Below are 24,179 nucleotides of genomic sequence, written 5' to 3' on the forward strand. Positions count from 1 at the left end.
CCCCTCAGGCTCCCATGGCTCCAGGTGTCCCTGAGTGAAGCAGGGTCACTGGACGGCAAGTGCCCAGTAGGCAGGGGCTGTCCTTTGTCCCCACTACCTGGCAGGGGCCTGCCACCATGAGGGGGGGGCCCAGAGCCGGCACAGGGTCAGGAAGCAAGCTGCTGCCCTCGGAGGCTGGCCCTCCCTTCCCACTGTTCCACATCCCTCCCCTGGGACTCGGCCGAGTGGACAGCTGGGTGAGTGAAGCATGGAGCCGGACGGGGGATGGAAATGCACAACAGATTGTACAGAGGACACTGGCTGAGTTGAGGCCGCAACCCAAGGAGACACACAGCCAGCAGGCTCTGGGGACATGAGCCGTTTGTGAGCAAGTGCCATGTGAATGTGTGGTCCCTCTTGCTGCGGGGCGGGGCAGTGCACCAGGTCCTGCCCCCCCAGTCAGGTCAGTGCACTCTGGGGGTGTGGGCCATCAGAGCAGGGTCCTCTGGGCTCCATCTGGCCTCTACTCTCTGGCTGAGCCACTCAGCTTGCGCCATTGCTGTCCCCACCTGTCCCCATCTGTCCAGCTGATTCAAGCCACAAGCACCTCCCTGCAACTGCCCAGTCCCCCTCCAGCGCGAGCTTTGAAAAAAATACCTCAGCTCAAGTCACTGCGCAGCCTAAACCCCCCTCCCCGCCCCGTGGCCCCTCTGCGAGTGAGTGACGTCCACACTCGCCCAGGCCCCATGCCATCCCCATCCCGGGGTTCTGGTCAGCTGACTCCTTGTCAGCTGTCCTTAGGCCTCAGGTTGGGTCACCTCCTAGATGAGGTCTCCCTGATCCACTAGTCTAAAGCAGCCCCATTTGTTTCCAGGAAGGTCTGTTGTCACCCCAAACCGCCCCCCCCACTCATGTCATGTCTGGAATTCCAGCAGGTGTCTTAGTCACCGAGCCCAGACAGGGACCAACGACAAAGTCCAAAGAAGTATCCACCGAATGGGCCATGACCTTGGCACCCACTCCCCTCTACCCTTCTCCCAACAGGGCCTCCCAGCAAGTCCCCCACGTTCGTGAGGTTTCCGTGAGGGCCACATCTGAGAGTGGGGGTCTGGCTGTGCCAAAGCCAGGGAATGGCCAAGCACTCTGCCCATGGGTCCTGCCAGGATGGCTGCACCCAAGGGGATCAGGTGAGCCCGCCAAGGAGGCCGAAGACGAGACTCGCCTGTCCAGGCCTTGCCCAGGAGGCGGGAGAAACCATTCTATGAGCAATAATGATAAAGCAGTAACCGTGGTAACAACGGCATACGTGCCTATCTAGCAGGAACTGTGCACGTCAACTCAGTTTTCATCTCTACAACCCGAAACGCGTGCAGTATTGACAGCTCTACTTTACAGATGAGGAAAGAGGCCCAGAAAGGAGGGGTCACTTGCCTGGGGCCACCACAGAGCCCGGGCCTCTAACCATGGAACCACATCTCCGGGTGTGTGGCCACAGGTGGGCTGGCACAGAGCCAACAGTGACCTCACGATGAGGTGGGGTAAGGATGCAGAGCATCCCAGGGAAGCCCACCTCGGCAGCCCCCGCAAGCTACAGCCCAGGCCTCAGAAGAGCGGGAAGTGGGAGAAACCATCTGTGATAATGGCAGCCAGGCACTGTAGCGGCTAGCTAGGACCCACAGGGGTTCAAACTTTAACTGACTCACATAAAACTCTGAGGGAGTGCCACTGTCCCACTGTACAGATAAGAAAACTGAGGCACTTGAGGGGTAGTCATCTGCTCAAGGCCACACAGCTAGCAGGTGTCAGAGCTTATTCCCCATCACGACATTCATCTCCCAGAGGGCGAGGGAATATTCTGGAAGGACTCTACCAAGCCCAGTATGAAACCTTGTGATTAGAAAACCCCTACACTGGCAAACATGGGCCCAGCAGACCGACGTGACGGTGAGCAGCACAGACAGGCCATGTGGATTGCGTCCAGAACTCTGCCCTGCTCTCACTCCCTGTGTTGACCAAGTGTTTGGGGCCCAGCCCTCTGCCAGGCTCGGGGTTACCAGGCCTGCTCGGGGGTGCAGATAAGAAACGGGCAATCACCACACTGCAGAGGGGTGAGCCCGAGAGAGGGGCATGGGAGCAGAGGAGGGGCGGTTAATGAGCCAGAAGGCAAGCAGGTCGGGGAGGAGGGAGAACTCAGACCACAAAGGCCCTTGTGGGGCACGTCCAGGAACCAAGACTTCCTGAGGGTGGAGGGGAACTTCCAGGGTGCTTTCAGCAAGGGAAGGGCGTGCTCAAACGGGCCCCTTAGAGGAACCTCACCACCTGCAGACGGGCAGGAAGACTGGAGCTGGCTGTCTTCCAGAGAAAGGTCAGGGTCAAGGGCACAGATTCTGGAGCTGAGCCACCTGGTTTGAACCCTGGCTCCATCACTTTCCCTGCTTGTCTCGCACAAGTTACTCAGATGCTTTTTTTCTTTGGCTTCAGTATCCTCCTCTAAAAAATGGTACTAGCAATACACTGCCTCACAGGTGTGGTCACTGGGGACAGTGCCTGGGCCGGCTGTGAAAGGTCAGCTTTTCTTTGCTGGTAAGAGGTGGTGGGCTGGCAGTGAGGGGTAGACACGGACATCCAGTTTACAGAGTCAGTTTCTTTAACAGACACATGACTATTCAGATCATCTATTTCATCTTAGGGCTTCCCTGGGGACTCAGTGGTAAAGAGTATGACAGGGCTGTATACTGTCTCTCTGCTTATTTAACTTCTATGCAGAGTACATCATGCGAAATGCCGGGCTTGATGAATCACAAGCTGGAATGAAGCTGGGAGAAATATCAACAACCTAAGATATGCAGATGATACCAGTCTAATGGCAGAAAGTGAAAAGGAACTAAAGAGCCTCTTGATGAGAGTGAAAGAGGAGAGTGGCTTGAAACTCAATGTTAAAAAAACTAAGATCATGGCATCCGGTCCCATCACTTCATGGCAAATAGAAGGGAAAAAAGTGGAAGCAGAGATTTTATGTTCTTGGGCTCCAAAATCACTGTGGATGGTGACTACAGCCATGAAATTTAAAGATGCTTCCTCCTAGCTATGCTATTACAAACCTAGACTGTATTAAAAAGCAGAGACATCATTTTGTCAACAAAGGTCCATATAATCAAAGCTACAGTTTTCCAGTAGTCCTGTACGGATGTGAGAATTGTAACACAAAGAAGGCTGAGCACTGAAGAACTGATGCTTTTGGATTGTGGTGCTGGAAAAGACTCGAGAGTCCCTTGGACTGCAGGGAGATCAAACCAGTCAATCCTAAAGGAAATCAACCCCGAATATTCATTGGAAGGACTGATGCTGAAGCTCCAATACTTTGGCCACCTAATGTGAAGAGCCGACTCATGGGAAAAGACCCTGATGCTGGGAAAGACTGAAGGCAGGAGGAGGAGGACGGCAGAGTATGAGACGGTTAGACAGCATCACTAACTCAACGGACATGAATTTGCGCAAACTCTGGGAGACACTGTAGGACAGAGGAGCCTGGTGGGTTACAGTTCATGGGGTCGCAAAGAGTCAGATAGGACTCAACGAGGGAATGATGGGACATTTCATCTTAAGTCTTGTTTTGGTAAGTTGTATTTTTCAAAAACTTTGTTCATTTCAGCTAAGTTTTTCAATTACTGGGATAAAATTGTTTATGTCCCATTCTTTCAATGTCTGTAGCACCTGCAGTGGTATTTCCATTTTAGTTCCTGATGTTGGTAATCCGTGTTCCTTTTTGCTTGATCAACCTAAGCACGGGGGAGTTCTCAATTTTGTTGATGCTTTCTAGGAAACAATTTTTGGTTTTGTTCATTTTCTCTATTGCTTGCTTTCTTGATCATTAATTATGCTCTTGTTCGGACTCCTCCCTTTCTTCCATATGACACTCTTGCTCTTGTAGCTTCTTCAGGTCACTCATCTTGAACTCGTCTTTTCCAACATAAGCACCAAAGCTAGAGGTCTCACTCTGAACACTGCTTTGGTTGCACCCTATTAGGTGCATTCTATATGGTGAATTCTTATTTCCACTTTAATTTTCTAATGAAATGCTGTTCAGAAGGAGAGTTAGGAAGTGGAAGCAAAGGGCTGGCCTGGGTGGGGAAGTGGGCAGTGGAAGATGGCTCCCTGTTCCTGGCCCAATCCCTGGGGCAGATGCCGAGCTCCCCACTGAAGTGAAGGAAGCTCTGGAGCTGTTCTTGCTCGGGCTAGCTCAGTGAGGGGGCTATGGCTTCTGGGGTGGAGGGTATTGGCCCTGGATACACAGACCTGATACTCACAGGGGAGATCTTAGGCTGACAGGTGCTTGGCTTTGCGGCCCAGTGGTGGGGGTTCAAACCAAGGGCTGGCTGAGTGCAAGAATGAGAAAACCAACAAGAGTGGCAAGTGTGAGGAGACAGTGAACTTGGGAAAGACACCTTTCTGCCTCTAAGCCACACTGGGCTAGTCTGAGGCCAACTGAGAAAGGGCTGCATGAGGAAGAAATGCGCTGCCTTTCCAAGACTTGGTATAAAAATAAAGTAGAATATTCCACTGTTAATTTTCATACTGACTACATATTGAAATGATACTACTTAGAATACAGTCGTCCTTTGGTGTCCATGGGAGGTTGATTACCGCTGAGCCACTGGTGAAGCCCCCCAGGAGTCCCCTACAGATACCAGAACCCCACAGATGCTCAAGTCCTTTATATAAAATGATGCAGCCCCAGTCAGCCCTCTGCATCCATGGATACACAGTGCTAAGGGTATACGGAGTTAAAATATGTTAGGGTTAATTTTGTTTCTTTTTTAGTGTGGCTCCCATCACAGTCCCAGCAAAGGGAGCTGCTCTAAGCTTCTGCAGAGTCAGAACCTGCCTTTTATCAAGGCATCTGGGACCCCCCCCAGGAGTTTGGGTGGCGCCCCCTCAGTCTCAAGTCCCTCTAGTCCCACCCCCAGAACAGGCTTCATGTCAGGCCCCTCAGGCAAGGGCAGGTGGCTAGACACGGGCATCATCTTCCTCAGACGCCCCAGCTCCCGCCCTGGTGAGCTGCTAGGGATGTTCTGTGGTCAGTGTAGCCTCTGGCTGGAGGAGGCGGGCCACCAGCTCCCCTGCCCAGCCAAGTGTCTCAGCATGATACATTAAGGGACTGCGTCACATTCCATGTCTGCCTGATCACAAGCTCCCTGGGGCAGGGTGATCTGCCTTGGTCAAGATGCATCGTGTGCCTGGAGCCTTAGGTGCTGACAAAGTCCTTGTGCAGTGAGTGGCTGGTCCAGAGGCCCATCCTCCCCAGGGCATCCCCCACGTGAAGGAGCAGAACTCATGGGGAATGACTAGGCGCTCACCTGGGGAGCACCTCTGTGCTCAAGAGAGCTGTGCACGCACACACAGGGAAGCCCCGTTCACAGCAGCCAACAAGCAATCTCCTCCAGGAAACCGCCAGCCTGGACCAGGTGTCCCAGGTGGACGCTGGAGGTGGCGTGCGATCCCCTTCAAGGGCTGGGAGCCTGCGAACTCATCAGGGTCACCCGTGCTCATGCCCTTCCCCACCCACTGGGTGGATCCCAAGGGGTCTTGTTTAGTAGGTTTCATCTCTGTTGCTTTTGGACAGACCACCCCTTATTCAATCTGACAGTAAAACCACAACCGCCATCACACATCACAGGATTGATGGTGACCAGGTGTCGCATCAGGGGCTCCTGTACAGGAGGCACATGTCCCCGCCCCACAGCCCAGTCTGCAGAAGGGGAGGTGGGCCGCACGGTCCAGAGGAGAGGCCCCAGTAGAGCACTGTGCTCAGGCTCCAGTCTCCATCCGAGGGCTCCCTGGGGCAGCACAGGGCCTCCCCAGACCCCCAAGGCAGCAACCCCCTCAAAGACCCCAACTCCACCCATCAGGCCAGGCTGCCCCATTCTCCCCATGACGAGGTGGGCCACATCGCACACCCTTGGCTTCAGGGCTAGGACAACTGCCAGGGCCCAAACCTCTGCCAGCAGGCCATGCAGAGCCCACACAGCTGTACCCTTTGGCCATCAAGATGAGTCATCAAATTAGAATTAGCCACCAATGTTTGAAAAAACCACTGAATCCACAGAAAAACCCAGGTTTCCCATTGTTCTCAGAAAGACAGATCTGGCCACACTGGACCACCTATATTTTTTCATGGCAACATGGGTCCCCCTGGACACGACGCATGTGATCCAGTCCCCTCTATGGCCAGTGGATGCCTCGCCCAAATGCACATCCCTCAGGGTCCTGGCACTTTGAACCTGAGGCCAGCAGTGACCAGTCATGTTGGGGTTAGAGAGCCCCGCTAGGTCTGGATGGAACCCAAGTCCCTTCTTCAGCAGTGATCACACAAGGGACAGCCCCCACCCCCACCCACCACGGAGTTCACCCACGGCGGGGTGGGCTCAGCCCTTTCCCACCCCTCTCCTGCCATCAGAGATGGTGCCCCCAAGAGATGTGTTTCAGCCACTAAGTGGCACCTAAGTACTGCAGCCAACATTCCCAGAGCACAAAGGCCTAGAAAGGTGGCGACCAATTGTCCACTCCTGGCCTGCCCCGCCCGAGACACGCCCAGACAAGAACAGGCACAGGGCCTGGAGGCAGAGATGCTCAGACTGCACCTGGGTTGAGAGTTCAGGGTAGTGGGAGGGTGGCAAGGCCACCCTCTGTGAACAATGGGATAGTGGGAGTTGATGACAAGATCTCAGAAGCACCTTCAGTGGCATGGAGAAAAAGACCCCGGTGGGGCTCCAAGAAACAGGACAGGAGGAGCTGGTCCATTAAGTAGGGTGCCAGGAGGGCGTGGAGGGTCATTACGGCGAGCTGCAGCCCCCAGGCCCACACCATGTGGCATGGTGAGCCACGTCCGGGCCAGGCGCCCCCCTGCCTGGGCACCCCCTCCCCTGGCTGCTCTCCTGCAGCTCAGCTGAAATGGAATAAACAAGAGGCAAGTCCAGATGTGCAGAAAACCACTTGTTGGAATAAATCACTTTCCATACGACACATACTATGTTAAATTACAAACACTGATGCTATTATAAAAATAATGGCACAGCACTTTTTATTTTCTTTAATCAGAAAAATATGTCCCATGTTTCTGGGAGGGAGACCAGGTATCTGCAGGCCCTGCTCTGGGTGTCAGGGTCTTCACAACCAAGCAGGGAGGAAGGCTTGGGCCTGGAAACCGGGGTGGGGTGGGGTGTGAGGGGCAGGGTGTGTGTCTGTGGCCTCCAGGAACCAGGTCACTGCTACAAGTGGCCATCACAGCCGCGTGAGACGAGCGCACACAGCACTGAGCCCTGGTGGCCGACGCTGCTCTCCCACCTGTGCCGGGACTCCAGGGGCAGAGGGTGGATGACCCTTGAGTGCAGACGTGGGTCTGGTGGCGGGGTGGGGGTGCGGCAGAGAAAGCCTTGTAGTGTGAGGTCCTGACGGGGGACGTCCTGGGGGGCCGGGAGCCAGAAAGCTGTGGGGGACCAGTGGGAGGCTGGGAGCGGACATTCTGGTAATGGCCTTGGCCCTGCAGGCTTTCTTGGCCCAAAGCTGGGGGTGGGTGGGTGGGAGACTCTGCCCTTCGCCTCACTGCCCAGCCAGCAGGGTGGAAACAGACTCCCGAGGCGACCCTCCTTGGCACCAGCAGACCCTACTCAACCATGGACGGCCCTGAGCATCCTTCAGGCCCCCTCTCCACGTCACAGGACCCTGGAGCTGGACAAACACGACCCTTGGCCAGAGGGCAGGCAAGCAGGGGCCCGGGCCTGGCTCTGCTTGTGCCCACTTAGTGCCTGGTGAGGGGCGTGGGGAATGCACATTGGCCAGATGGAGCGGGGCCCAAGGAGGGCAAGCCCTACAGCTGGCACACCTCCCAAAATCTCACACACAGACACACTCTCTCTCCACGGACACGCGCACACTTGCAGACCACACATCGCGTACATGCACACACTCACTCTCTGAACAGTACACCTGGGCATGGAACTCCAACACTGAAGGACACGTGGGCACTTTAGAGGCACAGAGATGCTGAAGGATCGCCCACCCCCAACCCCAAGCCTGAGCCCTTGGGGGTAGCTGTGTTCCCTCTCCTGGAGGCGTGCATGTCACAACGCAGTGGGCACAGTGGGGGTGAGAATGTGGGAGGTGGGAAGGTGCTGAGGTCCTCTCCTCTCTTCCTGGCACAGGGGGGCCTCAGATTGGTGGTGGCCCTGAAGGGGGTTCCCGCCTCTGCTGAGCCTTAGCTTCCAACCACAAACAGCCTGGCCTGTCTGGAGAAGGCCTCTGACCAGTCTGACAACACATCTCAGGCTGCAGGGTAAGGGGGGCCTTGGCCCGGCTCAGCAGAGCCACACCTGGGGTGGTCTGGGAAAACAGGTGTCAGGCTCCAGGGCTCACGGATGGGGCCTGGCGGGCCACCGCAGGGGTGGAGGATCGAGTCCGTCGTGACCTCAGGGGCTGGCAGGGTTGGCCCGGGGCCAGGAGGGAGAGCTGGGGCTGATGGGCCCGCACCAGATTCAGCAGGGACTGCCGTGGGTGGCTCAGGGGCCCCAGGAGAGGCCGGCGGGGTGGAGCTGGCCGACCCAGAAGTGAGGGGCGCTCAGGTAAGGGGAGTAACGGCTGGGGCTTGCAGGGCTGGCTCGGGCCCAAAAGTGACCGCAGGGGCTGGCAGGGCTGCTCTGGGCCCAAGAGTGGCCGCTTTCGTCGGCAGGGCTGTTCTGGGCCCAAGAGTGGCCGCTTGGGCGGGTGAGGCTGTTCTGGGTCCATGAGTGGCCGCTTTTGTTGGCACGGCTGTCCAGGGCCCAGCAGTGAAGGTTTGGGGGGGCCAAGCTGCTCTGGGGCTTCAACTAACTGCTGGGGCTGATTGAGACCAAGCAGTGACCGCCGGGGGCGGCTGGGCTGGCCCAGGAGGGATCTTCGGGGCTGGCATGGGGCTAGGAACGCCCGCCGGGGGCAGCAGCACTGGCCTGAGTGTGAGCTGGTGGGCCGGCGACGTGGACGCAGCATGAGGAGCGACTGGGGGGGCTGACACCGCTGACACTGGGCTAGCAGTGATCGAAGGGGCCGGCACCGCTGTCCTGAGGATGCCCTGTTGGGCTGGCCGCGGAAACACGGGCCCACCCCTGACCGCACGGGCCAGCAGCGGTGCCAGAGGGCCAGCAGGGACCGACAGACGTGGCATGGGACCAGGATGGACCGCAGGGGCCGGCAGCGGTGCCACGGGGCCAGGATGGACCGTAGGGGTCGACAGAGGTAACACGGGGCCAGGATAGACCGTAGGGGCCGGCAGCGCTGCCATGGGGCCAGGAGGGAGCGCAGGCGCCGGAAACGCTGCCTGGGGGCTAATGCCCAACGCGGCTGGTGGGGCTGAGCTGGGAGTGACCGCTGGGGCCGGCAGGGCTGATCTGGGGCTGGAAGCAGCTGCTGGGGCCGGCAGGGCTGACCTGGGCCCAGAAGTGACCGCCGGGGCTGGCAGGGCTGTCTTGGGCCCAGAAGTGACCGCTGGGGCCAGCTGCGCTGACCCGTGAGTGGCCGCTGGGGCTGGCAGGGCTGCCCGGGGTCCGGGGAAGCCCGACGGGGCTGGCAGCGCTGACACGGGGCTGGGAGTGACCCCTGGGGCTGGCTGGGCTGGAGCTGCTGCTGGCGCTGGGCCGGGCCGTTCTGGTCCCAGTGGTTGGCTGGGAGCGGCCCCCCTTCTGGGGAGCACACCTGCATGGAAGAAAGAGCACGTGTCCACCTGGGCAGGTGTGTCTGCAGACCCCCCATCCAGCCCGGGTCCCTGAGACATGCTGCCCCTCACCAGCATTCCAATCCCCAAGGGAGTTGAAAGTGGAGTGTGAAACACCGAGAAGAACCCCCTCTCTGAAAAGAAGGCGCAAACCAGTGAGTCCCTGAAGAGGAAAGCAGCTGCAGTGCTGAGCCGACACCTAGGACAGAACCCTACACTCTGGGAGATAAGCCCCTGGCCCCAGTCTCCCTGCCCCATGCCAGCTGGGCTCTGGGTAACAGCAAGGATCACCCCGCACTGAGGGCCCGCTCCCAGCGGGGCTGCTCCTTGCGCCTAGACCACCAAACAGAAGTGATGTGACTCCCCTCGTCTTGCAGACACTGCGCTTCGTATAAGTTTAGCACATGGAGAGCACCCAGCAATGAGCCTGGACCCCACGCATTACAGACACGCTGGACACCCTGTAGTCGGCGGAGCCTGACAGACGCAATGGGGAAACGGGGCCAGCCTATCAGCGGTGCACCCTCCTGTCCCGCCTGAGCCAAGACCCCCCCAGCCTCCAGTTCCTGGCCTGGTGTGGCCTCTCTCTGGCTGTGACCCACCCGAGGTGTCTCTTGCCTCTATTCAGGACCCTTAGACTTCCGGCGGATGGGCGCCCCTGGCCCTAGTCCACGTGTGCCCCATACCCCACCCCCGACAACGACGGAGCACGTTGCCAGGGAGGCCCAGCTGCCGATGGGTGGTGTCCAGGTGCTGGTGTGGCCCCGAGGCTGCCCGGGGGCAGAGGGCACAGAGCTCATGGCTCTGAGTGGGAGGGGCCCGGGGCTCACCTGCTTGGTGGGCTGCAGAGGGACCTTCTTCTTCCCTCGGTCACAGGGGGTCTCCAGGTCCTGCTCAGAGCTGCCTGCCTCCAGGGGCCGCCCGTTCTCACTTGGCTCTGCAGATGGGCAGTTCTCTGCCTCCCGGGGCTTCTTGACAAGGCGGCGTTCCCACTTCTCCTTCCGCTCGTGTGGCTTCAGGGCCATGTCCTTCTGCGGGGTGAGGAAGAACAAAGCCAGTTAATCGGTGGTGACACATGGTTCCGAGTGTTAGCTATCCCACCTGTGACACCACGAGAGACTATGTTGTGCCAAAGGTGGGGCCCTGGGCACGTGACAGCACCCACCTGGAGGGGCTGCAGCCCACACCACCCTCACAGCGGGCTGTTAGGCTACCACTCTAAGCTTGCGAAGGAGCCTCCCACCCTGGGAGGGCCGCGTGAGGGGAGTGAAGGGAGATGGAGGGACGGGTAGGGCACAGATGGGTCAGATGAGTATGGGCGGGCCTGTCAGGACTCGGGGTTTGGGGAGGAAGACTGGGGTGTTTCCCAAGGAGCCCAGCCAGTAATAGCGTGCCCTGATCCTCGGCCTAGTGTGAAGTCTCGACCAAGCTCACAGGAAGCAGGCACTGAGACTGGTGGCTGTGCTGGCCTCTGTGAGACATGGCCCATCCTGGGAGTAACCCTTGGATTCCCAGTCTGAGACCAGGGTGAGCCCTGGGCTGAGGGCCATTACCACAGTAGCTGGCCAAAGGCAGAGATGTTGCAACTCCAGCGGCCTCCTCCTCTGGCCCTGAGCCACCCGTGGGTCTATCAGCCCAAATTCCCTGCAGCCTGGCATCCTGACCGGATGGGAGCTGACCTGGGAAGGCAGTCTCCATCTCAGCCAGGCATGCAGGGCTTCAGTGAGTGACCCCAGATCCAGCCCTAGAGCAGAGAGGTGGGCCAGCCCTGCTCACAGCTGTACCCAGTGCCTGGAGCTGAGCCTGACACACAGTGGGTGTTTAACAAGCATGTGCTACACTGATGCTGATGACAGTGTGGTCTCCCATCCCATCAAGCCTCTGCACTGCCTGCACAGCTCCTGCTATGCAGAGGTCTAGACGCCCCGCCCCCCCGCCAAACACACACAGCCCTGCCCACGTGCCCGGAACCCAGGAGGGCCTGGCACTGACATGTACTAGCAGGTGAGGTGCCTCTTGCTGGCACCCACAGAGGCTGGAGACGGCTCCAGCACCACTGGGCTGCTGAAGAGAGGGGCAAGGAAAAGCCAACAAGGGGCTCAGCAGACTCCAAGAGCATTTGTCCAGGGAGGAGGGGGGGAGGAAAGCCTGAATGAGAGCAATGGTCAATGGTGACTTTATCCCACAGCCCTGCAAGAAGTGTCCCCAGGCATGTAAGCGGGTGGCAGGAAGGACAAGGTCCCAGTCTGCTCTGGTCCCCTGGACTGGAGGCAGGAAACTGGAGGTGTGCTTGCCGGATGGGGTCCTCCAATTCAGGGTCCGCAGCCACCTCAAGAAGACTCCCCATGTCCCTCTTCCCACCCAGTGACCGGGACCCACACTTTCCAGAATTCACCAGGGGCGCCGATGAGGCCAACCAGACTGGAGCTATCCCTCCAGACACAGAAGCACCCTGACTGCCCTGTCCGATGTGGCCCGTGGCCCATGGCCCGGCCGGGAGCAACCATGTCCAACTTCAGCCTGACTGACCACCCAGTTCTGTGGCTGCACACTGCGGCAGTAGCAGATCCCTCCTCTCTCCCAGGCCCAAACCCACAGGCACACAGACTTGGAGCTCAAGCAGGATGTGGGGAGTGAAATACCATTCATAGCCTCTCAAGAGGAAGCATGCTGCACCCTGTGACGCCTGCCCCCTCACCAAGCGCTGGCACACTCACCTTCCTGCACGCCCCTGCCCTATCCTCAATGTCAACTCAGGGGTATCAGGAAGAGAGAGGGATGGTGTCCCAGTGGGGATGGGAGCTCCTAAAGGTCAGCTGAGCCGTGGGGCCACAGGTGGGGCACTTGTCCTGGGACATCCATGAGGTCAGACACCATGCCACGCAGCAGTCCTATCAGCCTGGAACTCAGGTCCCACTGATGACCTGCCAGGCCCACAGTTGTGGATCTGACCAAAGTTCCAAAGGTAGATTCTGCCTGAGTGGCAAGGGGGACCCAGACTTGCTGGGTGCAGAACAGCCCCCTTCCCATGCTCACACTCTGGGCTATCAGACCCCAGAGACACCCACATGTCACCTGCACTTTTGCAGCCGCCTCTGGAACCCCCCAGGGCACCAGCTTGTCTCAGTAGGAAGGGGCTACTCCCCACCTCATGCCCTGCTGACAAGAGTCCTTGCTGATCCCAGGACTTCCCATGCCTACCCCTCCCATAGGAATCAGGCCAACTCATTACAGTGGCAGTGAGCGCCAACTGTATGCCAGCTCGGCTCCAGGGACCTATGGTCAGATCAGGAGGGAGCCTGCCCATCAGGCGAGTTGTCACGACTCCCAAAAGGAGAGAAGGCTAATACAGACAAGGAAGTGGAAGGGAAGGAGCCGCTTCAGAGGTGCATGCCTGTCTCCTGGGGACAGGAGGGAGGCCAAGAGGAAGGCTCTGACATCTGACAGCAGTCAGCAGCTGGCCCTGCATATAGCCACGGGCTTCCCTGGGGAACAACACTGATGCTGTGCCTCCACTGACAGAAAGCGCTGGTGAACACAACAGCTCGCTTCCCACACACAGGGTACTCAATAAATATGGACTCCTGGTGTGCCCATGACACATGAATGCCAACCCCTTTACAGACAGAGGCCAAGGCCCAGAGAAGTCCAGAGAGATTCCTGGTCACCCAACTGTTCCCACCCAGGCCCTGGAAAGCAGCGAGGCCCCCAGAACCCCCACCTGTCCACTGGCGCCAGGCTGCAGGTCTGTCCCCTCAGAACCTCCCCCCAGCCTCCCATCTGAAGGTGGAAAAGGCCATAACCCCACTCAGAAGGCTTCCTCAGGGCAGGGCGGGGCTTTTGTCCCACGCGGGTCTTCGGCAGACGGGACTGGGCTGGCCCACATGCAGGGAGACGCCTGCCACACTCAGTCTACAGATGGAAATGCAACCTCGTCCACACACCCTCCCGTCTGACCGAGCACCTGTGGCCAGGCTGACGCAGCACTCGACAACACAGGAGGCATGGGCAGACGCCACCTAAAGGGCCCACAGGTATGGGGAGGCGGGGCTTTGAGGCCTCTCCCCCACCCCCCACAGGTGTGCACATGCACACCCAGATCCCGCAGCAGGGACAGGAGGCTGGGGCGGAGTCCCCACGCAGGACACTGCAGCTGCGCTGAGCGGGCCCCTGGGCCCAATCTCCCATCCCTTGGAGCCCCGCCCCTTCCCAACACGGGCGCTGTGACTTTCTTGTTGACACAGAAAGTGGCAAGCTTTCTCTCCCCACCCTCCCGTGGACCACTTCATTCTGGAAAGAGTGAGCCTCCTGCCCCTGTGTGGCCTGATCCTGAGGTGTGCACCTCATGCGTCACCGTGGGCTGAGCTCTCACAGGGAGGAAGGAGCAAGCTCCCACCTCAAGAGCCTTCTTAGGGCCATCCAAGGCCACTTTTGACCTACATGGCCGAAGTTACAAAGGCTGTTTCTGGTCCAGGGGATAACCTCTGAGCTCTCACATCTGAGCCCCAGAGAGAGAACAGGGCTGCCTGTGACAGAAGTCTGAGCAAAGGGAGAGAATGTGTGGATGGTCCACCACCAACCATGAAACCTGCAGAGGCAACCTGCCCTAAGGGGTCACATGGGGGGGGGGGGATCTGTCTTTCTAACAAGCATTTGTGGAACCAAGGAGACAAAATGGGCTGGACAGACAGGGAAGGGAAGCAAGCATGGGGGTGACTTATGCGGTGGGCGCTGCAGATAGAACCTCCTCCGGGACCCCTCCCTCCCCCTGCCACTAGCCCCAGCGCCTCGGCAGGCTCTGGAAGGGCCTCAGGAAAACTCTAGGTCATCTCTCCAGACACATCGGGCCACCGCATCGTTCACGTGGTAAAAAGGACACATCTATCCACGAATTGTTCTAACTTGTCACTTTTTCTGTAATTTTTTCTTAAACTACAACTAGATTGTCAGAAAACTTGAAACACCAGTGCCTCTCTCCCCCGGACTGGACTCAGTCCAGCTCCAACCCGGCCACAGCCCACAGTGGCATGTGGGGCCCCAGGACAGGACCTTCTGCGTCTGGAAGGAGTGGGGGAGCGGGAAAGCCGCCTGCCCTGACCAAGTTGCCATGCACCCGGCGTGGGCCCTGTACAAAGCTCCCCGGCTTCCACAGGCAGGAGGCCTTGTGCCACACACGTCCTGGCTCCAAGAGAGGCCCACAGCATTTCCCGCCTGAAGGTTCGAGAGGATGAACTCTAAAGCCAACAGCACTGCCAGTTTCCTCTCCTGGAAGGAAATTTGCTATCTCAGCAGGATTTCTCTGGAGCAGGGCTCACCGGGGGCCAGACGCCGCTCCCACAGCGAGTCACTGCCCTGAGAATGCTCCCAGAGCTCCCCGGGCTTCTGTTCTATGCGTGTAGCTGGTGTGCATGGCCAGCCCTGCCACTGGTGCCCAGGGCTGGGGCTGCCCTCGCCTGTGAGGCCCCAGTCCTGCGGTGGAGGGGGGTTGCCTGGGCCCCTTTAAAAGGCTTAGCCATGCCTGGGCACACACAGGGTCACTGCCCTGCCGGCCTCAATTTCCTCCTCTGGAGATTGGAGCGGCAGCTGTGCCCAGGCCTGCGGGGGTTTTACCCACAGCTGCTTCTGGAGCCACTCTGCAGGCCCACAATGCTTGTACTACAAGTCCTTCCAAGTACAAATGGGGCAATGAGGCACTGCCAAGGTTGTGACAATGCCGGGTGAGCCAGGATGAACTCCAGTGCTCCAGGGTCTGGGGTCATGTCCACCAGCAACCCAGGAGCCTCCAGCCAGCCCCGGGGAGTGGCCAGCTCTTGCCATCACCAGAGGTGACAAGTGAGGAGACCCAGGGTGGGGTGTCCAGGTAGCCCTCAGTCAGCATGGAGGCTCCGGGCCGCACCTGCGAGCACACATGGGCAGATGCGGCCATGTAGATGCCGGCACGCTCACCCGCATGCAGGGGGCCCTCAGAGCGGGTACTGCTGGGCATGGAAGTGTACAACCCCTGGCCGCCTGAGGCAATGGCCTGGCAGTGAAGTCCCCGATTGACCAGGCCCTTAGACCCTCCCTGGACCACTGGGGTGGGGGGGAGCTGCTATGAAATCAAAGATTAGATTTTCTTGTAGCAATTTCGTGTGACTATTTTTAACTCCCCTAAACATTGATACTATGCAGCACCAATAAAATTTCAAACTGTGCTTCAGTAAACCAACCATGAAGAGATAAAAATAATTAAAACTGGCAAACACAGACTCTGAATTGTTCCCCTCGCTGGGGGCCGAGGCTGCCTGCTCCCACGTGGATCAGGCCCTTCCAGGCCGCAGACTCTGCAGGCAAAGGCGTGGCCACCTCTCTCCCCCTTCCACACTCTGTGAACCACCTTGGGGTCTGTTCCCCAATACCTGGGCCCCAACTCCACAGAGCTCACCCCTCCTCACCAAACGTGGACAACTCTTGCTGCCCCCTCAGCAGGGCGAAGAGTGCAAACAGCCCCCATGGACGGCCCACCTGAGGCCTCACCACTGCCTCCCCCCTCACCTGCCCCTTCACTTCCTGGAGGGAGGCCCTGTGGGATGGCCATGTCACCCTGGGACAGGGCCAGGGGACTGGGGTGGCTGAAGTTGCCTGTCTCCCAGAACCTCCTGGACTTGAGGGCCCCAGCAGCGCTCCCCGACTCCTGTTTCAGGCACCTGCTCTCCGTGGGTCCAGGAGATGGGGTCAAATCCCACCTGCCTGCAGTCTGAGTGTGGGCCCCACCCATCCTACCTTCAGAACCTCACCCCGCTCACCTGGCAGGCTGCCATCTCCCATCAGAGCTCGTCTGCCCCAGGACCTTGGCCCAGCTGCTTCCTGTGCCCTGGCATGCACATAGCTCACTGCCCCTCACCCGCAAGTTTCAGCTCAACACTCCGGCACCCGCTTACCTCAGTCACATCGCAGCCTCTCCACCCTGCTCCTCTAGGCTGTGGTTCACACCCTGGGGCACAGACTCCACGTGCAGCTGCTTCCTCCCAGCGACTGGGGGAGCCCGTGGCTTACTGCCAGGGTCTTTCCCCAGGAGGTAACCCCTTCCCCGCCCCCTACCCAGAAAGCAGTTAGCTTCTGCACTGCCCACCAGCATCCGATGCCCCCAACTCCCAAGTGACCAACTCTCCATGTCTGCCTGGGACTAAGAGGGTTCTGGAGCCATGGGACTTAAGTGCCAAAGTCAGGAAAGTCCTAGAGAGACAGGGAAGGAAAGCCTTGTGAACCATGACAAGAAGATCTGCCTCCATTTAGACAGGCTTTGCTAGAGCCCCTCCCCGCCCACACAGGGAGCAGGGGACCAAATGGGGGGCTGAGAGGGTCCTCCGCCTGCCCTAACCCCCGCCCCGGGCCCTGCTCTAGGTGCCGGAAGGCCACAGGCACCTCGGGCCCCGGCTGGGGACCTGTCTGGGCTCAGGCGCTGCACTTGGAACTGGCCCAGCTGTTCTGTGGGGCCAGGTCCAGTCTCCCCTCCAGCTGCGCCACCCGGTCAGAACCTCCTCCCTGACCCGTCCCCCGCCTATGTCACACCCACACTGCCCCAGCCCCACACCCAGTATGCTGACTCTCTAGGCAAGGCATCCCTGAGGGTCCCCTTGCCCTTGAGGGCTGTTTCCTGAAGATCTCACTGACACCTCCGCTGCTCTGGAAGCTTCCAGGACCTGCCTCGGTGCATCCTGGTCCCACTGTGCTGCTCCTCAGGGCCCTACCCCGAGCACCCGCCCACAGTGAGCGCGGGGCACTGAGCACCTGCTGACGTGGGCTCGGCTGGAGGGCAAATGGTCAAGGGCAAGGAGTCAGAAGCCCGGCTCCAGCAGCCTCAGCCAGTGCCTCCCAGGCCCAGCTCCTGGCACATGAGCACGGAGCCCCTCCCAGGCCCTGTGAAGATACCCATCTCTTCCCATATCCACTGCTGAGCCCCTGCCGTCAGGACAGAGAAGTCACCTGGAAACAGAACATGCAGACCCACCCACCCTGTGGCTGAAGACGAGCCAGAGAGATGACTGACGACGCAGACAGAGGTCTGGGGAAACTGGAAGCGCCTGGTAGATGAGGCGGCGTGGAGGTGGACAAAGACAGCCACCTGCCCAGATCTGCGCCCAGTGGATCTGCTTGAGCCACCACCCAACACCATGTCCATGCGTGGGTGCCCCCACCCCGTGACCGGGTCCGACCCTCAGACCTGCACTACACTGGGATTTGATGGTCACTAACCACCGTTCTGACAATGACATAAGGTTAGTCTCTGCTCAGGAACCCTCAGGCCATGAGCCCCGCCCCCGGAGGCTCAGCACCCGCTCCTCCACAGCCAGACAGTGCATCCCATGCTCAACCAGGACTGCCACAGCTCCTCTCAAGCTGTGGTCCTGGGAGATCCCCCTCTGGCCCTGGAATCTGCACAGCTGCAGCCCAGCCCAGCGGGGGAGCGGCCAGGGCGGCTGCTGCTGAACCATCTCATGCTCGTGTTCTGTGTGGGTGGGGGATGAAGAAAAACAAGCTCAGAGAAGAGATAGGGAGGTACAGGACGGCTAGTAGGTACTTCCATCTTATCACCCCTACATGAGGAGAGTGAGGCCCAGAGCAGGCACAGGGCCACCCCAGCTGATAGGAGGGCCTCAGAAGAAGCATCCTGAGCTTGCCCCTGGGAGATGACGAGAGCTGGGCAGGGTCCCGCAGCAGTGCTCCTTGGGTGCAGGGCCCGAGGTGAGGAGGGAGGCAGGGCCAGGCCTTGAGGGGAACATGGGTTCATTCCATGGACAGCAGACAGGGGACCCCTGGGGAATCTGGGTCAGGCAGAGATGTGATCTCAGGAGTCAGGGGCCCTTGGCTTTATCCAGATGAGTCTATGAGCATTCCTGTCTGACAAATCCTCACTGGGGCTGCAGGTGGAGCCAAGACTGAGGTGAGGGCAGGCTGAGTGGAATGTGGGAAAAGCATTGGCCAGGGGCCTGCCAGGGTCTGAGGATCAGCACACAGTGCCAAGCTTGGGGGCCAGATGGGATAGCTGTGGTACGTGAGGGCAAGTAAGAGATGGGATCATGGCAGAGCCCATGGGTCCCTGTGGGGACTGGCTCTCATGAGAGGCGGGAGACCTGGGGCCAGGACCAGGAATACCCCCGCCCTCGCCCAAGGCTGGAGAGTGTCTGCAGGCAGAGTGGCAGCTGCCGGGCACCTAAGGTGGCAGAATACGTCAGATTTGGGGCAACCAGTGGGACAGGGCAGGGAGAGAGGATTCAGAACATGGCTGATGGCCACACAGGGCCGGGGCTCCTATGGGGGCTGGTCTGGAAGTCCCACCAGGAACCTGATCCCCACAGGCCCAACTCTTGACTCAGTGTGAAATTGTGAAGGCCCTCCCTCCAGAGGATAGGAAAGGCAGGGTGGTCAGACATGCAGCCCTGGGCCAGAGCGGTGAAGCCCAGGCTGGACAGGTGGGAGCCCTGCTGCTCTCTGGCTACAGAGCCTCCACCCCCAGCCCCTTCCCCCTCCGTGGTACAGCACAGACCCAGGTCCTGTGCCTGGCTCCCATCCTGCTCTGCTACTTGCCAGCCACGCAGATTCAAGAAGTGACTTAACTCCCGAGTTTTCAGAGGGGAAAACTGAGGAGAAAATGGGAACAGCACGTACCTGCTGTAGGGGATGCTGGGAGGGTGAGGTGAACCAAGGCCCTGACTGCTGTCGTTCCTGTTGCTGTGATTTTCGGCATCACCACTGACTGGGCCGTGCTCTGGGCCCCCAGTACTTCCCTGGCAATGGCACATAAATGGGGGCCCCCTGACAGGGTCACACAGGTGCCGTGCACAGATGCCTGCTCTGCTCCCCACAGCACAAGCTGCCAGGTCAACATGTGCAGCTCTGTGCAGAGTCCAGAGGGCAGTGACCGCCCTAAACATCTGTTCCAAGGAAGAAGCAGAGCCGGGGCCACTGGAGACGCTCCCCCAGGTCAAGGTCCCTCCCACATACACACACGCACAGCGGGCCACCCCCACACCCCAGCCCCACGTGCACACCAGGACCCAAACCAGCTTTCCTCCTACACACACATGAAGTCCTGGTGAGCTGAACAAAATGGGAAACTCAGTGAGATTTCCTTCCAGAACTACTGTGGCAAATCAGGGTCCTAGAAGATTCTCCACACCGAACTGGAACCAAATACCACATTTGTCCTAATTCCCCAAAGCACTTGATTCCACGAAGGTCTCAGATTCCAGCTTCCGGAAGGAGAAAGAGTCTCAGATGACCTCGGTGACCGGTCACCGCGCACGCACCTCCTGGCCTCACAGACCTTCCATGGCCTCTCAACCTGCAAGCCCCACCCGCCTCAGCTCCTCCCCAGCACCTGCCTTGCCTTCATGGCAGATGCTGTCATCACAGCCCGTTACCTCCTTCCAGTCTCTTGCGAGTCTAGTTACCTGTCCGCCTCCTCTGCCTGGAGCCAAGCACACAGCTGGCGCGGGGCACAAGACACAGCCAGTGCTCAATGAGTCAGGAGGGCAGGACGGGTCAGAGCCCTCCCTGCTGGCCAGCAGTCGCTTCCAGAGGCCTGGGAGACCCACTCGAGCCTTGCGAGGCCTGCCTCGGGGCCACCACTGCCTGGGTCCCAGTGACTGAGAGCAGCGAGAGACCATTCCAAGCAACAGTCCAGGCAAGAGGGGTTGCCGAGGGCTGGGTGAGGGAGGCCATGTTTCAGTGATGCGACCCACAGTGTTGGAAACCTCTGAACGGGCAGTGGCCTGGCTCCCCAGAGGCCTCATGAAGACCACACCTGGGGATGTGTCCTCGGGGCAGCAGGTTCCCAGTCACCAAAGGTGCACAGAAAGGGGCTCCTGGCAGAGAGGTGCGGGCAGGGAGCACGGCCCGGGAAGTGTGACCACAGCAGGCAGCTGGGCCTGGCCCCCGTCCAGCTGGACTTCTGCCCCAGATGAGAGGCCAGGTGAATGCTTCAGTCTCCCCACGTGCGGAGGGCCCCCAACTCCCAGGGCTCCTCACCGAGGGCGTGAACCACACGGCTCAGGGTGTCTCAGCATGTGCCGCTGCTCTCACTCGGCTGCCCCCAGCTCGGTGACCCCCACGCCCACCGTGGGGGTGGCTTCCAGACTCCAGCACCCTTCCTCCAGAAGGCAGCGAACTGCCCACCTGAACAGAATTCGCTGCGTACACGTACCTGGGCTGCGGACCCCCACCCTCCCGACAGCGCAAACGTGCACACACGGCCCAGAAACCAGAACAAGGGCAGAGAGAAAGCCACTGCAGCTGCTACGGAGAAGCCCCCCACAACCCAGGCTACCGCCCCTCCCAGGCAAACTTGACTAGCGGGAAGGGAAGGCACCAGGCCGTGGAACCCTTTCTCTGCCACGCTCTCCCCCAGGCACAGCACAGCCTCCAGGTGCTCAGGAGAGGGTGGGAGTGGTGACAGGTGCCCACCACCCTCTCCGTCATCAGGTCCACATGGCCTTCACTGGGGCTGGGCACAGTGTAGGTGAGACAGACAGGGAAGCCCCAGAGGCACTGAGGCCACAAGTGCCATGCACACAAGCCCCAGTCATGGGGGAACAAGGGAGTGAGCAGGCATAAGGGAGCTCAGGAAATGGCCTGGCCCCATGGGGGGCTCAAGACCCTCACCCTGTGCTCGGGGGCAGGTGAAGGTAACACGCTGACCAGCAGAGACAAGGCCACCGTCCATCAGGACTTTGGCTGCCACCACTGCTGTGTGTCACCAGTGTTCCCCTGTGACCTTACTTCCCGAGATGGACATGGGGTGATACTGGGGGACGCAGCTAAGCCCTCAAAGCCCGGTGCAGCCTTAGGCTCTGCAGTCTGGCGCCGATCCCCACAGTGCTCGGGGGGGTCAGCCCTTCCGCAGAGGTCAGGCAGCCGGCCCCGGCCACAGCATCGCTCCTGCAGCCCACTAAAAGGCTGACCCTTCAGATGTTGGGCAGGACCACCCTTTGCTTAAGCTCAGCTTCTTCCCAAAGAGTGTCTGAAAAATTCAGCCAAGTTCAGGGGAAGATCTGTGATTTCTGTGGCCTGGGACCGTGGCAGGCAGATCCTGGGCAAGGATTTGGCCTCCCCGGGCCTCAGCTGCTTCTCTACAAAGTGGGTGTGTGAGGACAGGGAAGTCCTCAAGACAGGCGCTCAGCAGCTGCTATTGTCAAAATTGCTCCCACAAAACTTGTCTCCCCCACGACAGGAGATGGTGATGGTGCAGAGATGCCAGGCCTGACTGAGGCTGGACCCAGAGCCCCTCCCATCCCATGATTAGCAAAACCAGCGCTGCCCTGGGCTGGTGGACACCCAGGTGGGCCGAGGGGCCATGTGGTGGCTTTGCTTTCCCTGGCTGCCAGGGTTCCCCTTGGAGACTGTGCACCTCACAACGAGCTGTGGGCCCTTGCGGAGCGGGGGCAGGGGGAGCAGCCTAACACATCCTAGGCAGGTTCCAAGCTCGGCACCACATCTCCAGCCTATGACTGCAGGCAAAGCCCCCCACTCTCCCCAACAGGCCTCAGATTCCCCATCTGAAGAGCAAAAGGCAGCCTGAAGGAGGTGCTCTGGCCTAGAGACTTGGATGTTTTCCATGCTGAAGGCTTCTCTGGCTGCTGGCTCTCCTCACAGCGCCCAATCATCTGTATATTCTCAGCCCTGACTACCCCCGTCTGAGAGCCAGGCTGGGCACATGGCCCCCCAGGTTAACCAACAGCATGGGCTTCTGTCCATGGACTGTGGGGGCTACATCCCAGCTCCCCACACGCCTGGCCTTGAGCACCGAGCCAGCACAGACCTCGAGCTCTCTGCCCCAAGGGGGGACTGAACCTGACTCGCAGAGGGATCACCACCACTGACCCTCCCCAATGTGGCCCAGGAAAGGGGGTGTCCTGGCAACCTTCGCTGACTCCCCCACCTCCACGGGTTCATGTCCAGGCCTGAACCCACCCCTCAGTGGGCATAAGGCCCACATCCCAAGCTGGGAAGGGTTCCATTATTTTCGGGGGAAACACACAGCGAGCCCCTGGACGGCTCCAAAGGCTGGGAGCAGTGAGGCCGGGCCAGGATCAGCTGCCCACACACCACTGTCCATCTGCCGATGTGTCAGAGGCAGGAGCAGGGTTTCTCAAGCACAACTCTATGTGGAGCAGGTCACGAACGGCTTCAGGGTGTATGTTTTGTGGATTATAAAAGCTACACGTGTTGATCAAAACGTAAGAAACAGAGAATTAGAGAAAGGAAGTAGCCTGTGACCACAGCTATAACTTTGGGTGTTTTCCTTTCCATCTCTATTCCCAGGTACACACGTCCCAGACATATGTACAGATGTGGCAGATAACCTTTTCCTTCTGCAAAAAGGAGAGTCACAAGACTACAAGTGTGGTTATAGCTGCATAACATACTCTGAAAAGGCCAGGAGCTGGGGACAGGAGTTACTGAAGAAGACTGAGTCTGGTGCTAGCTTTTTTCAAAATATACCTTTTCATAAAAAGTTACTTGAACCAGGTAAAAGTGTTTTGCTGTTTGAAAAGCAAACGAACAAAGAATCATATGGATGCCAAACCAGAAGAGTGGTTCTAGTGCCAAACGCTCTCTCCAGACCTCAAGAACATGGAGGAACATGGAGGGCAACGGCCGGCTGCCCTGAGGGAAAGCCCTGGGAAAAAGATGTCCTGTGCCACCCCAACCACAGGGCCCCTATCCCATGGCAACCTGCTCACTGTCCCCACCTGGATAAATGGAAAACCGGAAAGCTGATAGGGGACAAGGGCTTAGGTGTGCGACCCCGTGCCCAGACCATGACTTCTGCGCACTCTCAGCTCAGACACTGGATTCCAGTGGAGATAACCCTACTCCCAAGACTGTGTCCATGTCCTGAGCCAGACAGACTTGGGGCCCCTCCTCAGTCGACAACACCCCTGCCACATTATGGAGCGCCTGCTGGGTCCACGGCACTTAACAGAGGTGGCCAGTGATCTTCTCAGCTGCCCCAGAGGCAGGCACCTGTGTCAGCCTTCCTCTGGAGCAGACACAGGGACACGGGGTTGAGGGTGAGGGGGCCTAGGACCTGCCCAGGACACAGGGTGGAGGGGGCCTTCCCAGGACATAGAGGGATAGGGAGCCTGGAGAGACTGGGGGTGGGGGCCTGCATCCTCAGGACAAAGATAAGGAGGCCCCGAGGGACACTGGCACTCTGCACAGGCCCCCACACCTGACATTAGGTTATGCTCCAAGGGTGGCAGCTTGCATCCACATAGAGGCCAAGACAGACTCGCGAGGGCTTGGCAGAACTTCGAGACGGGGCACACCGAGGTCCTGACACGGCAGGCGACAGGCCTCAGTGTCCCCATGTGTGCAGTGGGGACAAGCAGGTTCAGAACAGCACCTGGTAGAGGGAGTACTTGTTCGCTGCGTGCTGTGACTATCAGCCTCATTATGAATTATCTGAACTCTG

At 59.1% G+C, this 24,179-nt stretch overlaps 1 protein-coding gene across 34 annotated transcripts in view; it reads right to left on the reverse strand.

Moving 5' to 3' along the window:
- FBRSL1 (fibrosin like 1) overlaps positions 1-24,179 on the reverse strand; it is an 83,914-nt gene that overhangs the window by 57,019 nt on the left and 2,716 nt on the right. For 33 of the 34 annotated variants that reach the window (XM_043488388.1, XM_043488381.1, XM_043488457.1 and 30 more), the window contains exon 2: positions 10,552-10,752. In XM_043488388.1, coding sequence (XP_043344323.1) covers positions 10,552-10,752 — 201 coding nt within the window. Of the gene's footprint in view, positions 1-6,959; positions 9,703-10,551; positions 10,753-24,179 lie in introns of those variants that run through there. The other variant, XM_043488495.1, reaches the window with a different exon arrangement.

This window comes from Cervus canadensis, chromosome 1, assembly GCF_019320065.1.
Source record: "Cervus canadensis isolate Bull #8, Minnesota chromosome 1, ASM1932006v1, whole genome shotgun sequence".
Classification (NCBI taxonomy): Eukaryota; Metazoa; Chordata; class Mammalia; order Artiodactyla; family Cervidae; genus Cervus; species Cervus canadensis.